At 40.4% G+C, this 20388-nt stretch overlaps 1 protein-coding gene across 4 annotated transcripts; it reads left to right on the top strand.

Moving 5' to 3' along the window:
- The first annotated feature begins 1378 nt into the window (after window positions 1-1378).
- Window positions 1379-6869, top strand: LOC112202253 (homeobox-leucine zipper protein PROTODERMAL FACTOR 2). Of its 4 annotated transcripts, none has more exons than XM_040507101.1 (12): window positions 1379-1678; window positions 2758-3051; window positions 3151-3268; window positions 3526-3714; window positions 3867-4328; window positions 4408-4509; window positions 4627-4827; window positions 4944-5118; window positions 5223-5494; window positions 5601-5696; window positions 5880-6273; window positions 6376-6869. In XM_040507101.1, exons 2-11 carry the CDS (start codon window positions 2822-2824, stop codon window positions 6249-6251), a joined length of 2217 nt encoding a protein of 738 aa, XP_040363035.1. In that variant the 5' UTR covers window positions 1379-1678; window positions 2758-2821; the 3' UTR covers window positions 6252-6273; window positions 6376-6869. The 4 variants fall into 4 exon arrangements, with proteins under 4 accessions (XP_040363035.1, XP_040363034.1, XP_024198966.1 ...); XM_040507100.1 differs by having other exon boundaries at window positions 1379-1848; XM_024343198.2 differs by having other exon boundaries at window positions 1379-2107.
- The last annotated feature ends 13519 nt before the right edge of the window (window positions 6870-20388 follow it).

The raw sequence follows: 20388 nt of genomic DNA, 5'->3' as shown, positions 1-20388 counted from the left end.
GACCCGGCCCTCCCAACCTAACTCTGAAAACAGTGAATCTAGTCGCCCAGAGACCTCAATTGGTGTACAACTAGAGACACTGAGACTTAAGTTGACAAGACCAAGACCCAATACTAAACTAGATAGGAAAAAATCCACTAGATTGCCCCAGAAAAAGCCTACATAGACTAGAATATAAAACTAGCCCAAAAGTAGATAAAAGCTAAAAATATAGGGTTGGGCCAAAGGGCCTAAACTCTAGCCCAAAATAACAATGGCCTAGGGCAGAACCCCAACCCAATAGTTCGTGGCCCAATAGAGTAGTCCACCAAGGAAATGGCACCAAGCCCATCAATCTGGTACGGTCCAGTCCAACTTTTCCCACCAACGCGCTGTCGTGCATCACCGTCCGACCAAGTCCAGCCGACCCACACCACGCATCGCCACGAGCCACCCTGCCACGCCATCATCTCGGCGATCCAAGTCGTTCCACGCCACGCTGCCGCGACATACATTAGCATAGAAAATCAATCCCTGATCCAGGCCTTGAAACCCTACTACCATCGAACCATGGCATAGCCGATCCAAAAACTCAGCAGCAGAGATCGACTGTCGGACCCTAAAGCACTGACACCGCTGTTGCTGCCCTCCTAGCCGAACCTTCTGACGAAATCCGTGCAAATTCCTTCGACCGAGTCCTATAGATATGTAGATCTCCCATCCAACAGCAAACCCCATGACGATGGCGAGGCCGAAGGCCAGCACCGACGTCTGGGCGCTGCCGGATGAGAAAGAATTCAAATGGTTTAGGGTCTTAGGGTTTCTCGAGGTGAGAGAGAAACTTTGGGAATGTTAAGGTCAAAACACCATTCATTACTTAATTTGACAATTATTCTCTTTACTCATGATCACTAAAAACATTAGAGTAAATTAATCTTATTTGTGCTCAAAAAAAATTCTATCTCTTTACAAAATGAAACAAATTTTTCTAAAAATAATTAACCACCCAGAATTCCTCCTCACACCCAAATATGATCATATTAGCTGACTTAGATGTATGTACATCATAACAACTAGTTGTTAATGAAGAAGAAGAAGCTGATTATGGAATAGTCCGGCCGTATGAAAGGGAAAAAAAAACAAAGTCGAGTATGCAATCACTATAGAGTGAGGGAGATAGTGAAAAGGTTGATGTTAGGGCAGTTATGGAGTCGTAAATCATTTCACCATACCCCCTATAAGAAATTTAAAACATGAGCTAGCTAGGATTGATGATGGTGATCTTTGATGAGGATGAGAAGCATGAGATTGATGCAAACCAAATTCTCTCTCTCTCTCTCTCTCTCTCTCTCTCTCTTATGGTATTCGCATTTACTTCACCTCTCCTCCCTCCATAAATGCTATTGCACCCTCTCAATACGCTCTGCAATAACTCCTCTCTCTCAGTAGTCACCTGTATCCCTCTTTCTTCCCCAACTCACCATTTTGGATTCTATCTCCTCTTTTTTCTCGTCCGTTTTCTCTTCCCTTCTCTCTCTATCTCTCTTCTCCATCACCGCATTCATCTTCATCTTCTTAAACCCTTCAAAAACTTTCACCACCACCAAAAAATCCCCGCAGCACCACTCGCTCCGGTGGCCTAAAATGCCTTGGGAACAGATCTGACCCTAGCTAGCCTTGACCCTCAAAGGCTCAGACGGTCAGTTGACTCAGTTCTCCAAGACCTTGTTTCTTCTTTCCACACATGATCTGTCTCTTCATTATTTTTATTTTTAGAGGAATCTTCCGTTATTATTTTCAAGACAAAGAAATTTAAGCGGGGTGTGAGCCGTTATAATCTTTGCGAAAGATTATCCAGATATTTAGCACGTAAGAACAAAAGGCTCTAATAACTTTCTGGAGGTCATTTCTGCCCTCATGTCACTTGTGACAATCTATTTAGCTTTTCTCAGACAGGGGGGTTGCAATAGCATCTCTATTAAATTCAAATCAACCAACCCCACCTCTCTCAAACAATTCATATAAGACAATTCTCATCTTTCCAGTAGAGAGAGGAAGGTGTCTAGGGTTTTGTCTAAGAGAGAAAAGAGAGAGCGAAATACGCAGAGCTGCCGGAAAAATGTTTCTGGTGAGTAATTGTTACAAGTACATGAACAGAAAGTGGTTGGTGTAAGGTTTCAGTCATCTCTTTTCAGCTAATCATTTCATATACAGGTCCGTTCAGTTTTCATTTTCCTTATCCAGTGGTTAAGGGCTTCGACCATTTTGGTTTTCTTCATTTTTCTATACATGTATTTTTATTTTGTGATTTCTCATGAGGTTTAAGGAATGAATCACAAGAAAAATCCTTCTTGGTTGAAACGCTAAGTCTGTTTAGAGAGAGAGAGAGAGGTGGGGGTAGGGGAGAGACTTGAATATATATATATATATATATATATATATATATATATATATATATACATGGTTTACAGCTTCTATATTATCTTGTACATTTATTTCAAATTCCACAGTGGAATACAGATCATTTTCCCTTTGAATTTGTCTCCCTACCCTTTATTTCATCCTATTCTGATTCATTTCTCCCACCTCTTTCTATTTTCTTTCTGTCCCAAATAAATCACTGTGCTAGCTACTTAACCCACTGTAAATGTTAATTCCAAATCTCTGCAGTGTTAAATTCTCCGTGCTTGGTCTGAGTTGTTTAGTATTACATGTTTATTAGAGCCCCAGCTGGTTTATGTAACTGACAGACTAAGACATCCATGTTTTTCTTGGCAGATTGACGTCATATATATATTGCTAGCTTCAGCTTTGTGAATTGGTTTTTAGGGATTTGGTAGAAATGTTTCAGCCAAGCATGTTCGACAGCCACCATATGAGTATGCTGGACATGTCGACCCACAAAAGCTCTGAGAGTGATATGGGAAGGAGCCGGGATGATGATTTTGAGACAAAATCCGGCACTGAAACAACAGATGTTCCCTCTGGAGATGAACTAGATCCCTCCCAACCTCGCCCCAAAAGGAAACGCTACCACCGCCACACACAGCGCCAAATCCAGGAAATGGAAGCGTAAGAGAGAGTGATTTATAGATTCCTTCTCTTTAGGGGTTTTGTTTGAACTTTGGTAATTAGGGTGTTTGATCTTGATCATTTGTTTCTGGTGATTAGATTCTTCAAGGAGTGTCCGCACCCAGATGACAAGCAGAGAAAGGAGCTGAGCCGTGAGCTAGGGTTAGAGCCTTTGCAAGTCAAATTCTGGTTTCAAAATAAGCGAACCCAAATGAAGGTAACTCCCCGAAATTAATTTAGACTCTTTCTAAAAGTCATTTACTTCCAAATTAATGGTCTTATGAACCCACTTCTAGTTAATTCTGTGTTCAGGCATTATCGCTATTGTCTTTTGACTTTGTAGTAATTAAGTAATTGATGCAACCTCTACACAGATTAAGCTCCAATAATATATCTTTTGATTATTTTGTGATATATCAATTTTGACACGGATGATGACTAATACTCTTACCCCCACTTATGTGTTCATGATAGGCTCAACACGAACGGCATGAGAATTCGATTTTGAAAAACGAAAATGACAAGCTTCGTGCTGAGAACAATCGATACAAGGAAGCCCTCAGCAATGCCACATGCCCCAACTGTGGAGGTCCGGCTGCTCTTGGTGAGATGTCCTTTGATGAGCAACATTTGAGGATCGAAAATGCTCGTTTACGTGAAGAGGTAGGCCATCATTGTTACAAATCAAACAAAGTCAAACAATTTTCAGCCTACATTCTAACAAAATAAGCTTTTGAAAGTAGCTGTAATTATACTAACAAATTTTTTTTTATGTATGTATGTATGTTCATGAATTTTGTGATTGCTTGATGCAGATTGATAGGATATCTTCAATTGCCGCCAAATACGTTGGCAAGCCTATGTCAAGCTCATTCTCTCACCTTTCATCTTCTCAAGGGCCTTCCCGCTCCCTTGATCTCGCGGTTGGCAGTTTTGGGGCTTCACAGTCTGGTTATGTAGGAGAAATGTATGGATCTGGTGACCTTCTCAGATCAGTTTCAGTGCCTACTGATGCTGACAAGCCCTTGATTGTTGAGCTTGCTGTGGCAGCCATGGAAGAACTCATTAGAATGGCTCAGGCTGGAGACCCTTTATGGGTTCCTGCTCATGACAACAGCTCATCAACTCATCATGATATTCTAAATGAAGACGAATACTTGAGGACGTTTCCTAGGGGTATTGGCCCTAAACCATTGGGCTTAAAATCTGAAGCTTCAAGAGAATCAGCATTGGTCATCATGAATCACGTTAACCTTGTTGAGATTCTTATGGATGTGGTAATTATATTAGTTCTTTTTTCTTAATCTTATACTTTACATTAATTAAACTAGTCTCTGAATTTGTCATGTGTTTCAGAACCAATGGTCTACTGTGTTCTGTGGTATTGTTTCAAGAGCAATGACCCTTGACATCCTATCAACCGGAGTAGCTGGAAACTACAACGGAGCCTTGCAAGTGGTATGAACAAAATGTCTCTAAATTTGAAATGGATCATTTCTGTAATTTGCATAGCCTCCTCAAAACATACATATATAATACTCTAATACTATTTTTTTTTCCTTTATTTTGTTCAAGATGTCAGCTGAGTTCCAAGTTCCCTCACCGCTTGTTCCAACTCGTGAGAACTACTTTGTAAGGTACTGTAAGCAGCATACTGATGGAACTTGGGCAGTGGTTGATGTTTCCTTGGATAATTTACGCCCAAGTTCAATTTCAAGAAGTCGTAGAAGGCCATCCGGTTGCTTAATCCAAGAATTGCCTAATGGTTACTCCAAGGTAATGTTGATTTCACCCTTACTAAACCAGTTGTAGTCCATGTTTTACAATTATTCATTTTCTTAACTAATGGAAGTGTACTCAATCATGGTTAAATATATGTGGTTTTGATTTAGGTTGTATGGGTGGAACACGTAGAAGTGGATGATAGAGCGGTTCACAACATTTACAGACCACTAGTAAACTCTGGTCTTGCATTTGGAGCCAAGCGTTGGGTTGCTGCACTCGATAGACAATGTGAACGTCTTGCAAGTTCATTGGCCAACAATATTCCGGCTGGAGATCTCTGTGGTACATGACATTTATAAATTAATTTCAATTTGGTAAATTGTCATCAATACATCCAACATGATCATACTGCTCCCTTAACTTGATCATTTCTGTGATGTTAATAGTCATAACTAGTGCAGAAGGGAGGAAAAGTATGTTGAAGCTCGCGCAGAGGATGGTGTTGAGCTTTTGCACTGGCGTAGGTGCTTCTACGGCACACGCGTGGACGACATTGTCAGCAACAGGCTCTGATGATGTGAGGGTCATGACCAGGAAAAGCATGGATGATCCTGGAAGGCCTCCTGGCATTGTTCTAAGTGCTGCAACTTCCTTCTGGCTTCCAGTTCCTCCCAAGAGAGTCTTTGATTTCCTTCGAGATGAGAATTCTCGGAGTGAGGTACATAAATAGACACCTTAACCTAATTTCTGCATTTTAAACATGAGGGTCTGCATTGCTCATATGTATGCACATGTAATGTGTGATTGTCATTATAATTTTTCAGTGGGATATCCTTTCAAATGGTGGCCTAGTGCAAGAGATGGCACACATAGCGAACGGTCGTGATCCTGGTAACTGTGTCTCCTTATTGCGTGTAAATGTAAGTTTTAAGCTATTTCTATCAAAAAGTAGTGTTGGAGGGGGTATATGTTTTAGACCACATTAGTGAACCATGCACAAAACAATATTGTGCATTCACTGATGTGGTCTAAAATATACTGTCTTGTATGTGGCCTGTGACTATAGTTACTTAGTAATGTTGAAACTCAAATTGGTGTTGTAGAGTGCAAATTCTAGTCAAAGCAACATGCTGATACTCCAGGAGAGCTGCACAGATTCAACAGGGTCGTATGTGATATATGCTCCAGTCGATATTGTGGCCATGAATGTCGTGTTGAGTGGGGGTGACCCTGATTATGTTGCACTTCTGCCATCGGGTTTTGCTATCCTACCTGATGGGCCTCCTGCCGGAGGAGCTGGAGGAATTCTTGATGTTGGTTCTGGTGGATCTCTACTGACAGTAGCCTTTCAGATCCTAGTTGATTCAGTTCCTACTGCAAAACTCTCGCTTGGATCTGTGGCCACTGTTAACAATCTGATTAAGTGCACTGTTGAGCGGATTAGAGGTGCGGTCACATGTGATCAGAACCCATGATCCTGGAATTTCCTTACATAAGGTGAGCTCACTAGCAATTGTATCTTTGATATATTGCCCTGGAAATTTTCTTTTCCCTTTCTCTAACAATATCATGTCTTTTTTTTTTTTTTTTCAATTGCAGTGGGAAAGGGAAGAAGGAAACAAGAATGATGTGGTTTACTGAGTAATTGAGGACTAATTAGGGAAGAGTCAAGAACGCACCTTAAAATATCCTTGTTGGTTGGTGTTTTGTTGAGGCATGGTCTAAGAAGCGATTCACCACCCCACAAGGGTAGTGGGTTCGGGTATTGACTTCCCCTAACAAAAAGATCAAAGTGAACTCAGGCCTTAGTGTGGTTAATTGTTAATTACAAAGTTAGAATAACTATGTTCCGCTACTGTTTTTGTCGTAGGTCCTAATTAGGGTTAGGGTTGGGATTTTAGGGTTTACTTTTGTTCCTAGGGTGGTAATTTCATAACTGTATGTAAGATCGAAGCCTGGGGTGGTAATTCCATAGCTGCATTCCATCTAGTGTTTCTGCTCCAAGAGGTGTTAATTCGACTTTTGAAAGTCAAGAATTATGGTTTATGCAATTTCAGATTAATGTTAGTTGCTTTCAGAATGATTTTTGCTTCTGTGTATGTTGGGTTTATGAAAGAGACACCTATCATCCCCACTGATCCTTAATTCACTACGTGATCATATATGGTTGCCTACTGAAATACTTTGTATATGATAATGTACTCTAATAACGCTAATACTTGGTGCTCCTCCTCCATCGATCATTTAGCTCAATTTGTTGTTGTTGTTTTAATTTATCCATGGCTAGAAGGCACGTACATCATATGCTGTCTCACACCAAAATCATAAATAGCACAACCCACCAAGCAGTATGACAGGTACCCTCATTATAAACAAAATGAGCTCACTTATTCCAGCCTAAAAATCAAAGGACTCAAACCCTCACAACTTAACTCTCCTAAAATAGTAAATCTAGTCGCCTAGAGACCTTAATTGGTGTACAACTAGAAAAACTAAGAATTAAGCCGACAAAGACCAAAATCCATGTGACAGACTAAACTAGAAAAAGCTAGAATAAACAGAAGCCAGTCCGCTAGAAAAGGCTAGGCAAGAAAACTAAAACAAGGGGTCCAACCAACATGACCACTAGACCTGGCCCAAGGACAAAGCCCAAGCACCCAGACCCAACCACCAGGATCAGCCCAGAACCCTAGTGACGAGCAAATCACCGTCGAAGCCGCCACTAGTAGCCATCGAAGTTGCCGTCTCCGTTGCACACCGGGTGACCACCCCACCAACGCACATCGACCCAGCCGAACCAGACTCATCTCGTTGCCATAACCAATCCACACAGCCACCCCATCTGCATTTGAGCATATCCTCTGCCAAATTGAGATCCCATCAGATTGCACCCCTCAAGCTTCTTGCAGTCGCCAAAAGCTTCCAATCCCCTCTCCAGCCCGTAACCAAATCGAAATCGATCTGATCACCAAACCGAATCCAGGTCTTGATCATCATCCAGATGCATCCTAGAAAAAACTAGTCATGTCCGACCACACGGCGCATACCGGCAAAGCCAGAGGCCCGCTTGGCATGGCGGCGTACAGTCGGATGAGCAAGAAGGTCAATTAAAGAAGAGAGTAGGTCGCGGAGGCACGCTAGGGTTTTAGTATAGGTCTGAGTAGGTCGCGGCGCAGTTGGAAGGAGGAGACAAGTGTTACGGCTTGACCGACAATGAAAGTGTTTTTAGCTCAATTTGTTAGTAATTCATTATGTGCGTTTAATTACATTGGCAACATGTTTTTTTTTTTTTTTGGTCCGAGACTCAGAGTAACATCGTTTATGTAGTTGACCAAAAAGGTGTACCATATAGCTATTCACTACCTCTTGATCTAGCTCGTCCGACCTTTAATCATCGTCCTTTTAAATTTCAGCAATCTACCTAGCTGTAGAAACTATGCAAAAAGGCGTATTTATCTAACACAGACATTTCCTGTTACTGCTAGAACTAGCTAGCTAGGAATGCTAAGATGCATGATTGCTTTCCAGTTAATGTACATTTTGACTGTAAAATCGGAAGAGCCTTACTGCCTTACTGCATATTCACTACGTACGAATGCAAATGTATAAAGGTATCTGCATTTTGCAGCTCGCAATGATTGTGATTTGAAATGGCAAGCAGATGAAGTTCAGAGAGGTCTTCAATTTCGACTTAACCAGATACAGATTTCTATCTACTTCTCCATATGTGTGAGGTCATTTGAATTCATATTATAGCAGTGCAGGCCTGTCAATGTACGATACAATCATCCTAATATTTACTACACTGTGAAATTTGAAGAACACTGAAATGAGGTACCACCTCCATTCAAACACTGTGTGTAAAATTTATGGTTTTAACCAAACGGTTGTTGAGATAATTTAATATACGATATATAGAGGAGAAATTTAATTTGCAGGATAGGGACCCCTTAAAATAGGTGGTACTATTTATAAGCTATGTACGCTGAGGTACTATATGTACAGGCATCATTTATATCCAACACCAGAACCAATTTGTGATAGAACAAATTCTTCCTACTACATCACCAACTCCAGAAGCTTCGCAAAGCTCCAGGCTAGGTTTCATATTTAATTATCTAAAATTTCTCTCGTCTCTTTGTTTCTTTGAGCATTCAATTCTTTATATACACAACACAATGCCTTATGTTTGTATATTTAATGAAAATCCATGGTCACCAATTGCTTGAAACTAAAATTCAATGTTTAGTATTAGTTTTAGAAGGATAAAGTACTTCAATTGAGATTTTAATCCAATGGTAATCACCAAGAAAATGGCAGCGTTAGGGATACTTCAGAAAAATCAGTGTGCATTTATGTACATTTTTTATGTGAGTCTGAAAATAATATTAATTTTCGAGTTTATAATGACTTGCTAACAATGTTAATAAAAACTCAAAAATATGTATGTAATGATTGATGTCATTTTTAAAGTTGATAGCAATATAAGTAATGTTTTCACAGCAAATGGTGCAAATATTTATCTTTATAGCAACCCTTTGGCCTGAAAATGGTATTCGTACTCCATTTAGCAAGAACGTATCCGTAAACCCTAAATCTTAAATCATAATGTGCTTTGGATTCTATCTCCATTTATTAAGTATGGTACTATATATAGAGTTGTCAATCGCTATACATAACTCATTTGTTCATTTAACATTTTGATTATTTCAAAATAGGTTTACTAACAAAAAACAATACAAGAAAACCCTAGGAGAGTTTTCCTCTCAACCTAGTCTTCAACGGCACCCTAGCCCCTCCTTCCCTAGTTTCCTGCTATCGCTCTCTTCGCAACTTCTCTCCATCCAATGGCTTCCATTGATGCTGTCACAGCAAGCTTCACTGCTTCCCTTGCCCTCGCTGAAGGAGGCAACACTCCAGACCTAGGAAAGATTGGTGGTGGTATCATTTGCAGGTCCTCCCAACCTTTTCTGATTGGAAAACCTCTAACCCACAAGCCGGTTGATCCAAAGGCAGAATTTAAGGTTCAGGAACGAGCTGGAGATTTATTCTTGTTCTCCTTTGAATCAGTGTGTGAAACCAACAAGGTACTCCGAGGTGGGGGTTGGTGTTTTGATCAAGCCCTGATTTGCTTTGAAGAGTATGATGGCGTCAAACCTCTTCATGAAGATCTTGCAGCTATTGGTACTGTTTCTAGCCCTAGAGACAAGGGCAAAGTTTTAAACTTTCCTGTTCATCTTGCCTAATACTAAAAGTATGGTCTTCTGTTACTTTCATCTTAGTTTCTCTAGTTGTACACAAATTGAGGTTTCTAGGCGACTAGGTTACTGTTTAAAGGGAGGTCAATAGTGAGGATTTTATTTCTTTGTTGTTGGGCTCAATAAGTGAGCGTATGTATTAACAGTAAGGGTCACTTGTCTTTTGCTTGGCAGCTTGAGCAATTTATAATTTTGGTATGAGACAGCATCTGATGTACATGCTTTCTGGCCATGGATAAGTAATGAAATTATCTATTCTTAAAAAAAAAAAAATTGATTATTTCAATCTGTTAGAACTATACAGATCGATGCAGCCAATGCTTCATGGCTGTAGACGCACTGGAAATAAAAAAATTAAAACTAGCAACTACCCAGCTTACAAAACAATACAAAATAGGGTAAAATCCTCATATAGTACCCGAACTATCATGAAATGAATTTTTTGGTACCTACAAATTTTCAGGGAGTCCAGTGGTACCTGTACTATCCCTCTGTTAGCCCTTATAGTACCTCTGTCCATTATTCCGTTAAAAATGCCTATGTGGTGGTCATGTGACACTCATGTGAGTAAAATAGTATTTTTATTCATAATTAGAGTTATAGAATTTAATATATTGAATATCTATAATTAAAAAATATTTTGACACATAAAAAAAAAAAAAAAATACCCAATTTATTCTTCACTGTTATCGGGACACTTGGGTCAATTAATTTAAGTACTTGTTCAAGGAAAACCTAATTTGTGTTTAGCCCAAACTCTAGGTTACTTGACCTAGTGGTAATAGGATTTAATTAGAAGGATCTAGAATCCTATTCAATGTAGAATTACTTTCCTTATATGATTGAGATTCTATGCATTGTAATCCTCTATATAAAGAGGCCCCTATTATCAATGAGAATACACAGCAAATTCCTCTCAAATTCAGTTTCTCTAAAACACGTTATCAGCACGAAGCACTAACCCTGAAACCTAATATTCGTAGCCTCCAAACCCCCGAAACCTCTGCCACCCACCTTGAAGCTCTCACCCCCAGGAGCCCAGAACCGGCCGGAAAATATCCGAACCGGCCCCCAGAAATACCCATACCCTCTCTCCCCGGTTCGGAGCTTTCCTCCCTGCCTACTGCTACCAAAATTCACCAGCAGCTGCAGCTAGGGCTGTCAGTGGGTCGTGTCGGGTTGGATTCGTGTCGGGTTAAGGTATTTGTCGTGTCGCAAAATATAAACCCAAACCCAACCCATTTAATAATCGTGTCAAAAATTTAAACCCAAACCCAACCCATTTATTAAACGGGTTACCCATTTCCAACCCGCTTAACCCATTTAATAAATAGGTCATGTCTTGTTAGACAAAACGACTCATTTAAGCGTCAACAATGTGACCCATTTAACTAAAAAATACATAAATTGATTAAATTAACTAAAAACTCCACAAGACGAAAAATATAAATAATTATATATAATTCATAAATAATTAAATCTAATAATTAAAAAGTGAAATATTTCAAATTGTCTAATCCTATGATAAAATAATCTGAACATCCAAAATTTCAAGAAGAAACATAGCACAATTGGGTTATACGGGTTCACTTCGTGTTAGCGGGTTGACCCGTGGCCGACCCATTTATTAAATGGGTCATGGCGGGTTGACCCACCATCGACCCGCTTTTTAATCGTGCGGGTTCAACCTGCTTTATTTCGTGCGGGTTTCGAGTCGTGTTATCGGGTCGTGTCGGAATTGACAGCCCTAGCTGCAGCAGCACCCCAAATCACCGGAGCCAAAATATTAAGATCGTGAACCGGCCGCCTGAACCGCCGCCTGCATCTTCTATCTGTGCTTCAGTCAACTGAACCCAACTCCGGTCAACCCTAGGCCCAGCTGCAGTCAGCCCAAGCCCCAGAAGCCAAAGATCTTGGCCCAGCAACCTGAAGCCCAACAACCAGAAGCCCAGCAGCATAAAAACCCCTGACGTCATCTGCCACGCAAGCATCCACGTCAGCCTCCAGTCCAGCAGCCACGTCATCACCAGTGCCACGTCAGCTCTGATTGCCACGTCAGCACACCGGTCAACGACCGGTCAACCCTCCGGTCAACGCTTTTCCGGCGACTTTTCGGGCCAACTTCCGGTCACTTTTCGTCTACTTTTCCGGTCAGCTACAGTAACTTTCCGGCCATCTTTTTAAGGTAAACTTTTCTAAAAGTTCCCGTTTTTGAAGTTTTATTTCAATTTCTTCTTCTTTTCTCGGGGACTTCCAACATCCCTTCTTCTACCCCCCCTTTTCTTCTTTATAGGGGAGACCAAAAGCCGAACTGTGGGGGTTCGTGCTCACTCCAAGCTTGGAGCTTGTAGAGTCCTCCAAACTTAAAGTTTGTTGAGAAGAAAACGATCGACCAAATACATCGTTGTTTCGATCTAATCCAAAACCCCTCTTGGAATCAGATTTTCTTGGAAGCGACTACGCTCAGAAAATCCCTAATTTCTTGGAAGCGACTACGCTAAGAAATTTAATAGTTTTTCGTGGTAGCCTTTTTGCTCCGAAACTAACCCTAATCTTGTGTTGTTTTTCAGGATGAGTAACCTGAACAAGTTGAACTTCGTTCCACTAGAAACAACTGGCGCAGGATACCATAGGTGGGTCCGAGATGTGCGCCAACATCTTAAGGCTGATGGACTTCTGGGAGCCATCCAAGAGCCTGGTCAGAACGTGCTCTCCATTGAGCAAGCTACTGCTTTCGAAGCAAAACAAGCTAAAGCCATAATTCTCATGACAAGGCACATGAATGACGCGCTCCAAAATGAATACCTCAATGAGGAAGACCCAAGAAAGCTATGGGTAGAACTTGAGCAGCAATTTGGCAACGTTCGTGACTCCCTGCTTCCTGATTTAGAAGTGCGATGGCATAGCCTCCGCTTTTGTGATTTCAAGTCTGTGCTTGATTATAACTCGGAAGCTCTTCGTATCAAGTCTCTGATGGAGTTTTGTGGCCAAGCCATAACTGATACGATGTTGATCGAGAAGACTCTCTCTACCTTCCCCGTCTCTGCACTGATGATTTCAAAGAATTATCGGATTGATGTAAATGTAGGACGTATCACAAGGTTTCATGAGCTCATTGGCGCCATGAACGTAGCTGAAAAGCACGACAATATTCTTGTGAAGAACTATAATGCTAGACCCGTGGGAACTAAGCCTATTCCGGAGTCTAACTATAGTCGCGCCCCCAATGGAGGACGCAAGGAGCGAAATTCTAAGGATAGGGACAATTCTGGACACTCTGGTCCATATGTTCGCCCTAAAGAGGAAGGAAATCGCCAAGAGAGGCGTGCACGGAACCGTAGAGGTCAACGTGTGAAGAGAGAGAGAGAGGCGGAGCCTCCGACCATGGTGGTAACGCCACCAAGAGGATAGGTCGTCCAAATTGCGCCCCAATGGCGCCTCGATCAAGGGAGCCTGACCATAATGATGTTTGTTTTCGATGTGGATCAACTGAACATTGGGCCAAAACATGTACCGCACCCCAGAATGTTGCAAACGCATACAAGACGTGTCGTGAAGCAAGGGAAGCGAATTACATGGCACAAGAAGATCAAGATGGTGATCTAGATCTAAGGGTGGAAGACTACAAGGATCAAGACCCAGAAACTGGCGATTTTGATTAAGTCTTTTTATTTTCCAAGAGATGTAGGCGATTGCCATATTACTTTTTATTGGATTAGATTTTATTTGATCATAGAAACAATGATGTACTCCGTTGACTTATGAATAAAATTTCGAGTGCTTTTCATTATGACTCAATTTTGATTCTAAGCATATTACTTTGTGATTACGATGGCTAGGCCATCAATATTAATTCAAGGACATGGAATAGCCCAAGTTCCCCTTGCCAAAAGGCACCTTGATTATTGTCGCAAAAGCTCTCTACGCTCATAGGGAAAATCACACCTATGAATAGCCAATGAATTCCATGCGAAAATGCATGTAGAGAACGGAAATGAGTTCCTTTGCATTACCTCTAATGATTGCGAACAAAGGCGCATCTTAGAGAAGTTTATGTGTCGCTCTAGTGGACTTTATGTCACTATTAGAGCTATTAAATCCAATAAAATTATGAGAGAAGATCTCTTCGATTTAGACACATATTGGCTTTGTCACGACAGGATAGATCATCCTAGTCATGATATGATGATCCGTCTACAAAAGATTTCACACGGACATCTTTTCTCTCGAGCGAAATAAAGCATGAATCAAAAGTTGATTCCTAGACTAAGTGTGACCGACGCTGTTGCCTAGGGCACCGCCTCCGTCCACCATCAGCCTAGGGCTGGCGTAGTCCATATCCATCACGCCATGGATAGCGTCCATCATGGTGATAGCGCCCCAGGTGATGTTGCAATCACCAACTTACTTCACATAGCGTTTCGAACGCTCAGGCCTAACCAAAATACTTAATGGTTGCTTCTAAGGCCTCTCGCTTTTTTACAAAGCCTGTTCCTTAGGGAAACTAGGACTGAGACCGTCCTATGCAAAGGATATGACAATCCTCATTCTGTTCTTACAAAGAATCCGTAGGGATTTTGTGGATTAATTCAACCAACTTGCGAACGTTTAAATATCTCATGATGTTGGTTGACACGCAAACACACTGGTCACTTGTTGTGCCATTGTCCACTTGTAATGCTGCTTATGCTACACTCCTAGCACATATCATACAACAACGGGCTCACTCCCCGAATCATCCTATTTAGTCAATTGGATTTGACTATGCTACAGAGTTTACATCGAAAGACTTTCGATGGATATTGCAATGGGCTTGATGTTGGACATCACATTCCCATGTACACACCCAATTGGTCTCACGGAAACGACTACGATGGTAGCCCGAACATTGGTAATGCGCACCAATCTTCTTAACATCCGCTTGGGGTGATGCAATATCGCATGAAGCTATGCTAATTCATCTACGACCTAATGCCACTCAATGTACCTCTGCGTTACAGCTAGTGACTGGGTACACGTCTTTTATACTTATGCACATTTGAGTGAGCCATTTTTGTGCCGATTGCGCCGCCAACAGCGCTCTATGATGGGTCCTTACAGGACGAATGTACGTTGGATTTGAGACTCCAACAATCGTCCGCCACTTAATGCCCTTGCAAGGCGATCTCTTTACAGCTAGATTAGCGGTGTTGTCACTTTGATGAGACAGTCTTCCCGTCGTTCGGGGGAGATAAGAACACAGATGTTCAACAGGAACGACAGGAATTGTCGTGGCCTGTCCCCACTATGTCTCATCTGGATCCCTGTTAAAGTGACGAGATCACACAAATATGCTGCAAACAAACCTGCAAGGAAGGACGTCCCTACGAGAGGACGTAGCGCCACCGCACATGGAGGTGGGTATGGCGCCAACGCCAAAGAGAGTGGCACTCTGGCGTTACAGGCCATGGCCCCAGCTAGGATGCGTGGGAGGCTCGTGGGTTCGAATGATACTTTGGCACATTCCAATCCTTTGATCATCAAGACTCAAAATCCGTCTCATGAGAATCTTCCGGGTTATGGTTATCGTTGGGGGACGCCTCAACGTCAGAACCTATTCCTGAGAATATAGAGCTCTATGAAAATTACACTAGTGTACATGAGACGTGGGATAGAAACTCCATCATAATGATGATGTAGTTGCGCATGCGCATGAGTTTGTTGAGTCCGATGATATCGAACCACGCTCCGTTGATGAATGAATGCCAACGTAGAGAAATTTGGCCTAAATGGAAAGATGCGATCCAGGTTAAGATGGATTCTCTAACGAAGAGGAAGGTTTTCGAGCTAGAGATGCCAACACCTCCTAATATAAAACCTGTTGACTAATGGGTCTTCGTTAGAAAGCGTAGTGAGAAAAAGAGATGGTAATCTCGCCTTATGGCGCATGGCTTCTCACAAAACGCCCTGGAATTGACTACGATGAGACATATTCTCTAGTAATGGATGTCACTGCACTCCACTACCTTTTCAGTTTGGTAGTTTCTGAATAACTGAATATGCAGCTTACAAATGTGGTCACTACGTATCTTTATAGGGATCTAGATATGGAATATACATGAAGGTTCATGGTGAACTTCATTTACCCAAGTTAAGTAGCTCTAAACCATGGAGCGCGTTTACAAAGAGGTTGAAACGCTCACTAAAGTGACTACTTGATTGGGAAGGGATATGCCCACGCGTTTCTATGACAAGTTTTGGATTCTATCGCGGTTCATGTTGGACATGATCTTCATTAGAAGCCCTTAAAGAGTTAAGGGAAACCGCTGAATACCTGAAATCCGTAGTTTGAGATGAAGGATTTTGGGAGAACACGATTATGGCTCGGTTTGGAACTTGAGCATTTTGTCGATAGATGCTTAGGCATTTTGACAAGGTCAAGCCTTCGAGCACCCCCATGATCGTCCGTAGTCTTGATCCTGAAAATGATCCTCTTCGTCGAAAGGATGATGACGAAGATGTGCTAGAGGCAGAAGTGCCTTACTTAGTACAATAGGCGCATTATTGTACTTATCCCAATGCACAAGACCGGACATCTCATATATTGTGAACTTGTTAGCTAGATATAACTCTGCGCAAACGCGACGCCATTGGATTGGTGTAAAAGATATCTTTCGATACTTGAGATGTATGAATGATATGGGATTGTTCTATCCCTACAAAGAGATGATGGATTCGGACCCATCACACACCAGAAACGCCGCCAACGCTGGCCTGCGTTCTCTATCCCCATCCCAAAACGACATGTGTTTTGGAAGGTTTTGCTGATGTTGGGTATCTCTCTGACCCACACAATGGTCATTCTCAATCCGGTTAAGTGTTCACCATGGGAGAAGACCGTGACATCTTGGAGGTCTACATAATAGACTCTAGTCGCTATATCTTCGAACAATGAAGAGATCATTGCTCTTCACGAAGTGGTTCGTGAATGTATATGGATTGGATCCATAATTTCGCATGTTCGAACAATTGTGGTTTGAAGTCTACCACAGATGAGCCTACGAGCATTTAGGATAATGCTGCTTGTTTTGAACAAATGAGGCAAGGCTACATCAAAAGCGAAAACACCAAGCATAATCAGTAACAACAGACACTCCTCGAGATCAAAGTGAACTAGATTCAATCTAAGGACAGTGAGGCAGACTTGTTTACTAAGTCATTGCCCAAATCCACGTTCGAGAAACATGTGGCAAGAATTGGCTTGCAGAAATTATCTGAACTCCCGTGATCGTAGTCATCAGGAGGAGGCGCAGACATCAGGGGGAGATGTCTACATGTTCACCTCGAAACGTGAAGGGTGTGTTGTGCTCTTTTTCCCTTTCGACCGAGGTTATTTTTGTCCCACTGGGTTTTTGTTACTCGGCAAGATTTTTAATGAGGCAACGAGAGAAGCACCGCGTTTGGGCAACATAAGGGGGAGTGTTCAAGGAAAACCTAATTTGTGTTTAGCCCAAACTCTAGGTTACTTGACCTAGTGGTAATAGGATTTAATTAGAAGGATCTAGAATCTTATTCAATGTAGAATTACTTTCCTTGTATGATTGAGATTCTATGCATTGTAATCCTCTATATAAAGAGGCCCCTATTATCAATGAGAATACACAGCAAATTCCTTTCAAATTCAGTTTCTCTAAAACAGTACTTTTATTTTTGTTTAGTTTTTTTTATTTTATGAAAATTTAATATATACTAATTTGGAGATAACTTTTTTCTCGAACAATTAATATGATTAATTAATAGAGATGGTAGGTAAATCTAGATATTTACTAAATTCAATTCTAGGTGTTTCTTTTAACCTAGTCTAATTTATTTTAATTTAGTTTAATAAAAAATTTGTAAAAGAAATATGAAAAATAGGTGTTGTACGATTTTACCCATACTTTAATGGAATAATTGACGGAAGTACTAAAATGACTAACGGAGGATAATACAGGTACCACTTGACTCCATAAAAATTTGTAGGTACTAAAAAGTGCATTTCGTGATAGTTCAGGTACTATATAAAGATTTTACCTTCCAAAATAATATTGAAAACTGGCATTGATTCTGTGCCAGTGCCACCCAACAAAATTAAATCATTTGGACCCACAAAATATTGAAGGGAAAATATTGTACCTATATATATGGTTCTTAACTTCTTACATTAATACTTGTATATCTCTAAAAATCAAAGTACAGGCCTTATCGTTGCGTATTGTTTGTTCAAGGACAGTAAAGATGTAAAGAATACCACATATATATAGCTACATGCATACAGTGTTTATTAAAATCGATGGTTGTGGAAAGCAGTAGCTATTTAATTTGGCAATGAAAATGCAACCAGAAACTCATAACAATTGTCGAAAAAGAAAGATTAGGTCCAATTATATGCGACAGAGGACGTACCAACGGACAGAAATTTTGAATGCATGGAATTGGTCAGTTCATGAGCCCGTTGATATGGTAACTATAGCTAGCTAAAGTATCTTTGAGCAATGGCAGAGAATTAACTGGTAGCTGAAGCTCTTGCAGACATGCAGTAAATAGTAATTACTATTTGGTCTTTATTTTTGCATCGTTTCTTGTATAATATCATTAGGAAAAGAAACAGAAATAATAGGCGTCCTTCAATTTAGTTCTTTAAGCAATGAGATACAGTACAGTGGCTACAGAATATACATAAATGCTGCATTAATTGGTAGAACTGGTTGATTGAGAAGGAGTTCTTGAAATGATTTGCATAGAGTTGTACACACATAGCTAGCTAGTAAGCCTAAGGGAAATGCATATATATAATATCAGTTCCCTGGTTTCAATATTGGTGTAAAATGATAAGAAACTATTTTTAATTATAGCACCCATGCCGAAAATTTCTAAATGTCAATAAGACAGTGATCATAAAAAAAAAAATAAATAAATAAAAAAAATCAGAATCTTTTGAGTCCAGAAAGTAATTTTTTTTATGTCAACAAAAGTGGGAAAATTGTTAAAAAAAAAAAATTCATTCGACATTTTGAGTGCCGTCATTTGGAAAATATCTTAACATGCCAAATCATGACAATGTACATTTTTATTGAAAATCTCCTTGTGCCAAAATATCAACAATGATAGAGTATAATATTTAGGACATGATATAAGTGACGATTAGCAAAACTATCAAACTTTCTTCTTCTTCTTTTTTACGATTTTCCGAAGGCGCAAACCGGAAAAATAATAAGAAAATAGAAAATTTGATAATTTTGGTGACATCACTTGGAAAATGTCCTAAAAATTATGGTTTACCTATGGTGAAACTATAACATGGAAAGATTTGAATAAAAACTAGTCGTCTAGTCTTGTCATGGTTTGGCACTCATAGCATGCCACCGCATGTTACCTTGTCAACACCCATATTTATTCGAACTCTCCCATATCATAATCTCACCATTGATCATAATTTTTATGGCATGTTCCCAGTGATGGTTTGCAAAAATTCAGATTTTTTTTGTTGTTGTGATTTTCCCAGTTTTTTTACTTTGGAAAATTATTAAACGGGTTGAGATTTTTGAGTTATGTTAGTTCTCGAATTGCTAAAAAATCAGAACTTAAGGGGAGGAAGATTTTGGTGAGAAAATAAGGATATGCAATTTTGGCAAAAAAAAAAAAACCATGTGCTATATATAGTGAGTGAGTATGGTCCACAATCTTGGGTGAAAAAGATGGTCTCAGAAAATTTTGATTTGTTTTTATGAGAAAGTTCCAGGGTTGTTTCCCATGATGGAAAAGCATATGACATCTTTTGGTGTGCCTTGCTTGCATGGGAGGTGGGCAGGCCACCGGTAGCCTTACTTGTCATGCCCACTATTATTTTCACTTGACATTCATTGCCGGTGTTCACCATTAGCCTCACTTGCTTGGGCGTGGGCACCTCCATGCCATGGGCGTGGACATCGGTACCCTAGCTCCATGGCATGACAATGAGTTAGTCTCATTTCTATAGCCGTGGGTGTGTGTGGACATGGACATCGCTTGCATAAAACACAACAACTTTAACAAACACCAAATGCCGACAAATTTGGTATTAATATGCCATAACCTTAATTTTGTTAGATTTCCATGCCACAATGAGGTTGCTAAATCTTACCCAAGACATTCAGTAAGTTGCCTGAATCCAAAATCAGTGCCACAATGGATTAACACTTCAATTCTAATTTTGTTTGATTTTTTGTTGGATTCAAAATCTATTGTAGATTTCGGCAAAACAATGCTTAATTCCAGGAAATATCATTCCTACCTTCCGAATGGAACTTTTAAGCAACAAAATGATTGTCCTTGGGTTAAGGCGTAGCTGTGAAAT

Source organism: Rosa chinensis, chromosome 5 (assembly GCF_002994745.2).
Source record: "Rosa chinensis cultivar Old Blush chromosome 5, RchiOBHm-V2, whole genome shotgun sequence".
NCBI classification, from domain to species: Eukaryota; Viridiplantae; Streptophyta; class Magnoliopsida; order Rosales; family Rosaceae; genus Rosa; species Rosa chinensis.
The sequence above is the reverse complement of the archived record's forward strand: the minus strand, read 5'-3'. Positions and strand labels throughout refer to the sequence as shown.

Excerpts from the sequence above, each read along its gene's own strand:
- LOC112202253 (XM_040507101.1), top strand. The coding sequence starts at position 2,822 with ATGTTTCAGCCAAGCATGTTCGACAGCCACCATATGAGTATGCTGGAC. Across the intron at positions 4,329-4,407 it reads TTGAGATTCTTATGGATGTG|AACCAATGGTCTACTGTGTT; the intron begins GTAATTATATTA and ends CATGTGTTTCAG. Across the intron at positions 5,697-5,879 it reads TCTCCTTATTGCGTGTAAAT|AGTGCAAATTCTAGTCAAAG; the intron begins GTAAGTTTTAAG and ends TTGGTGTTGTAG.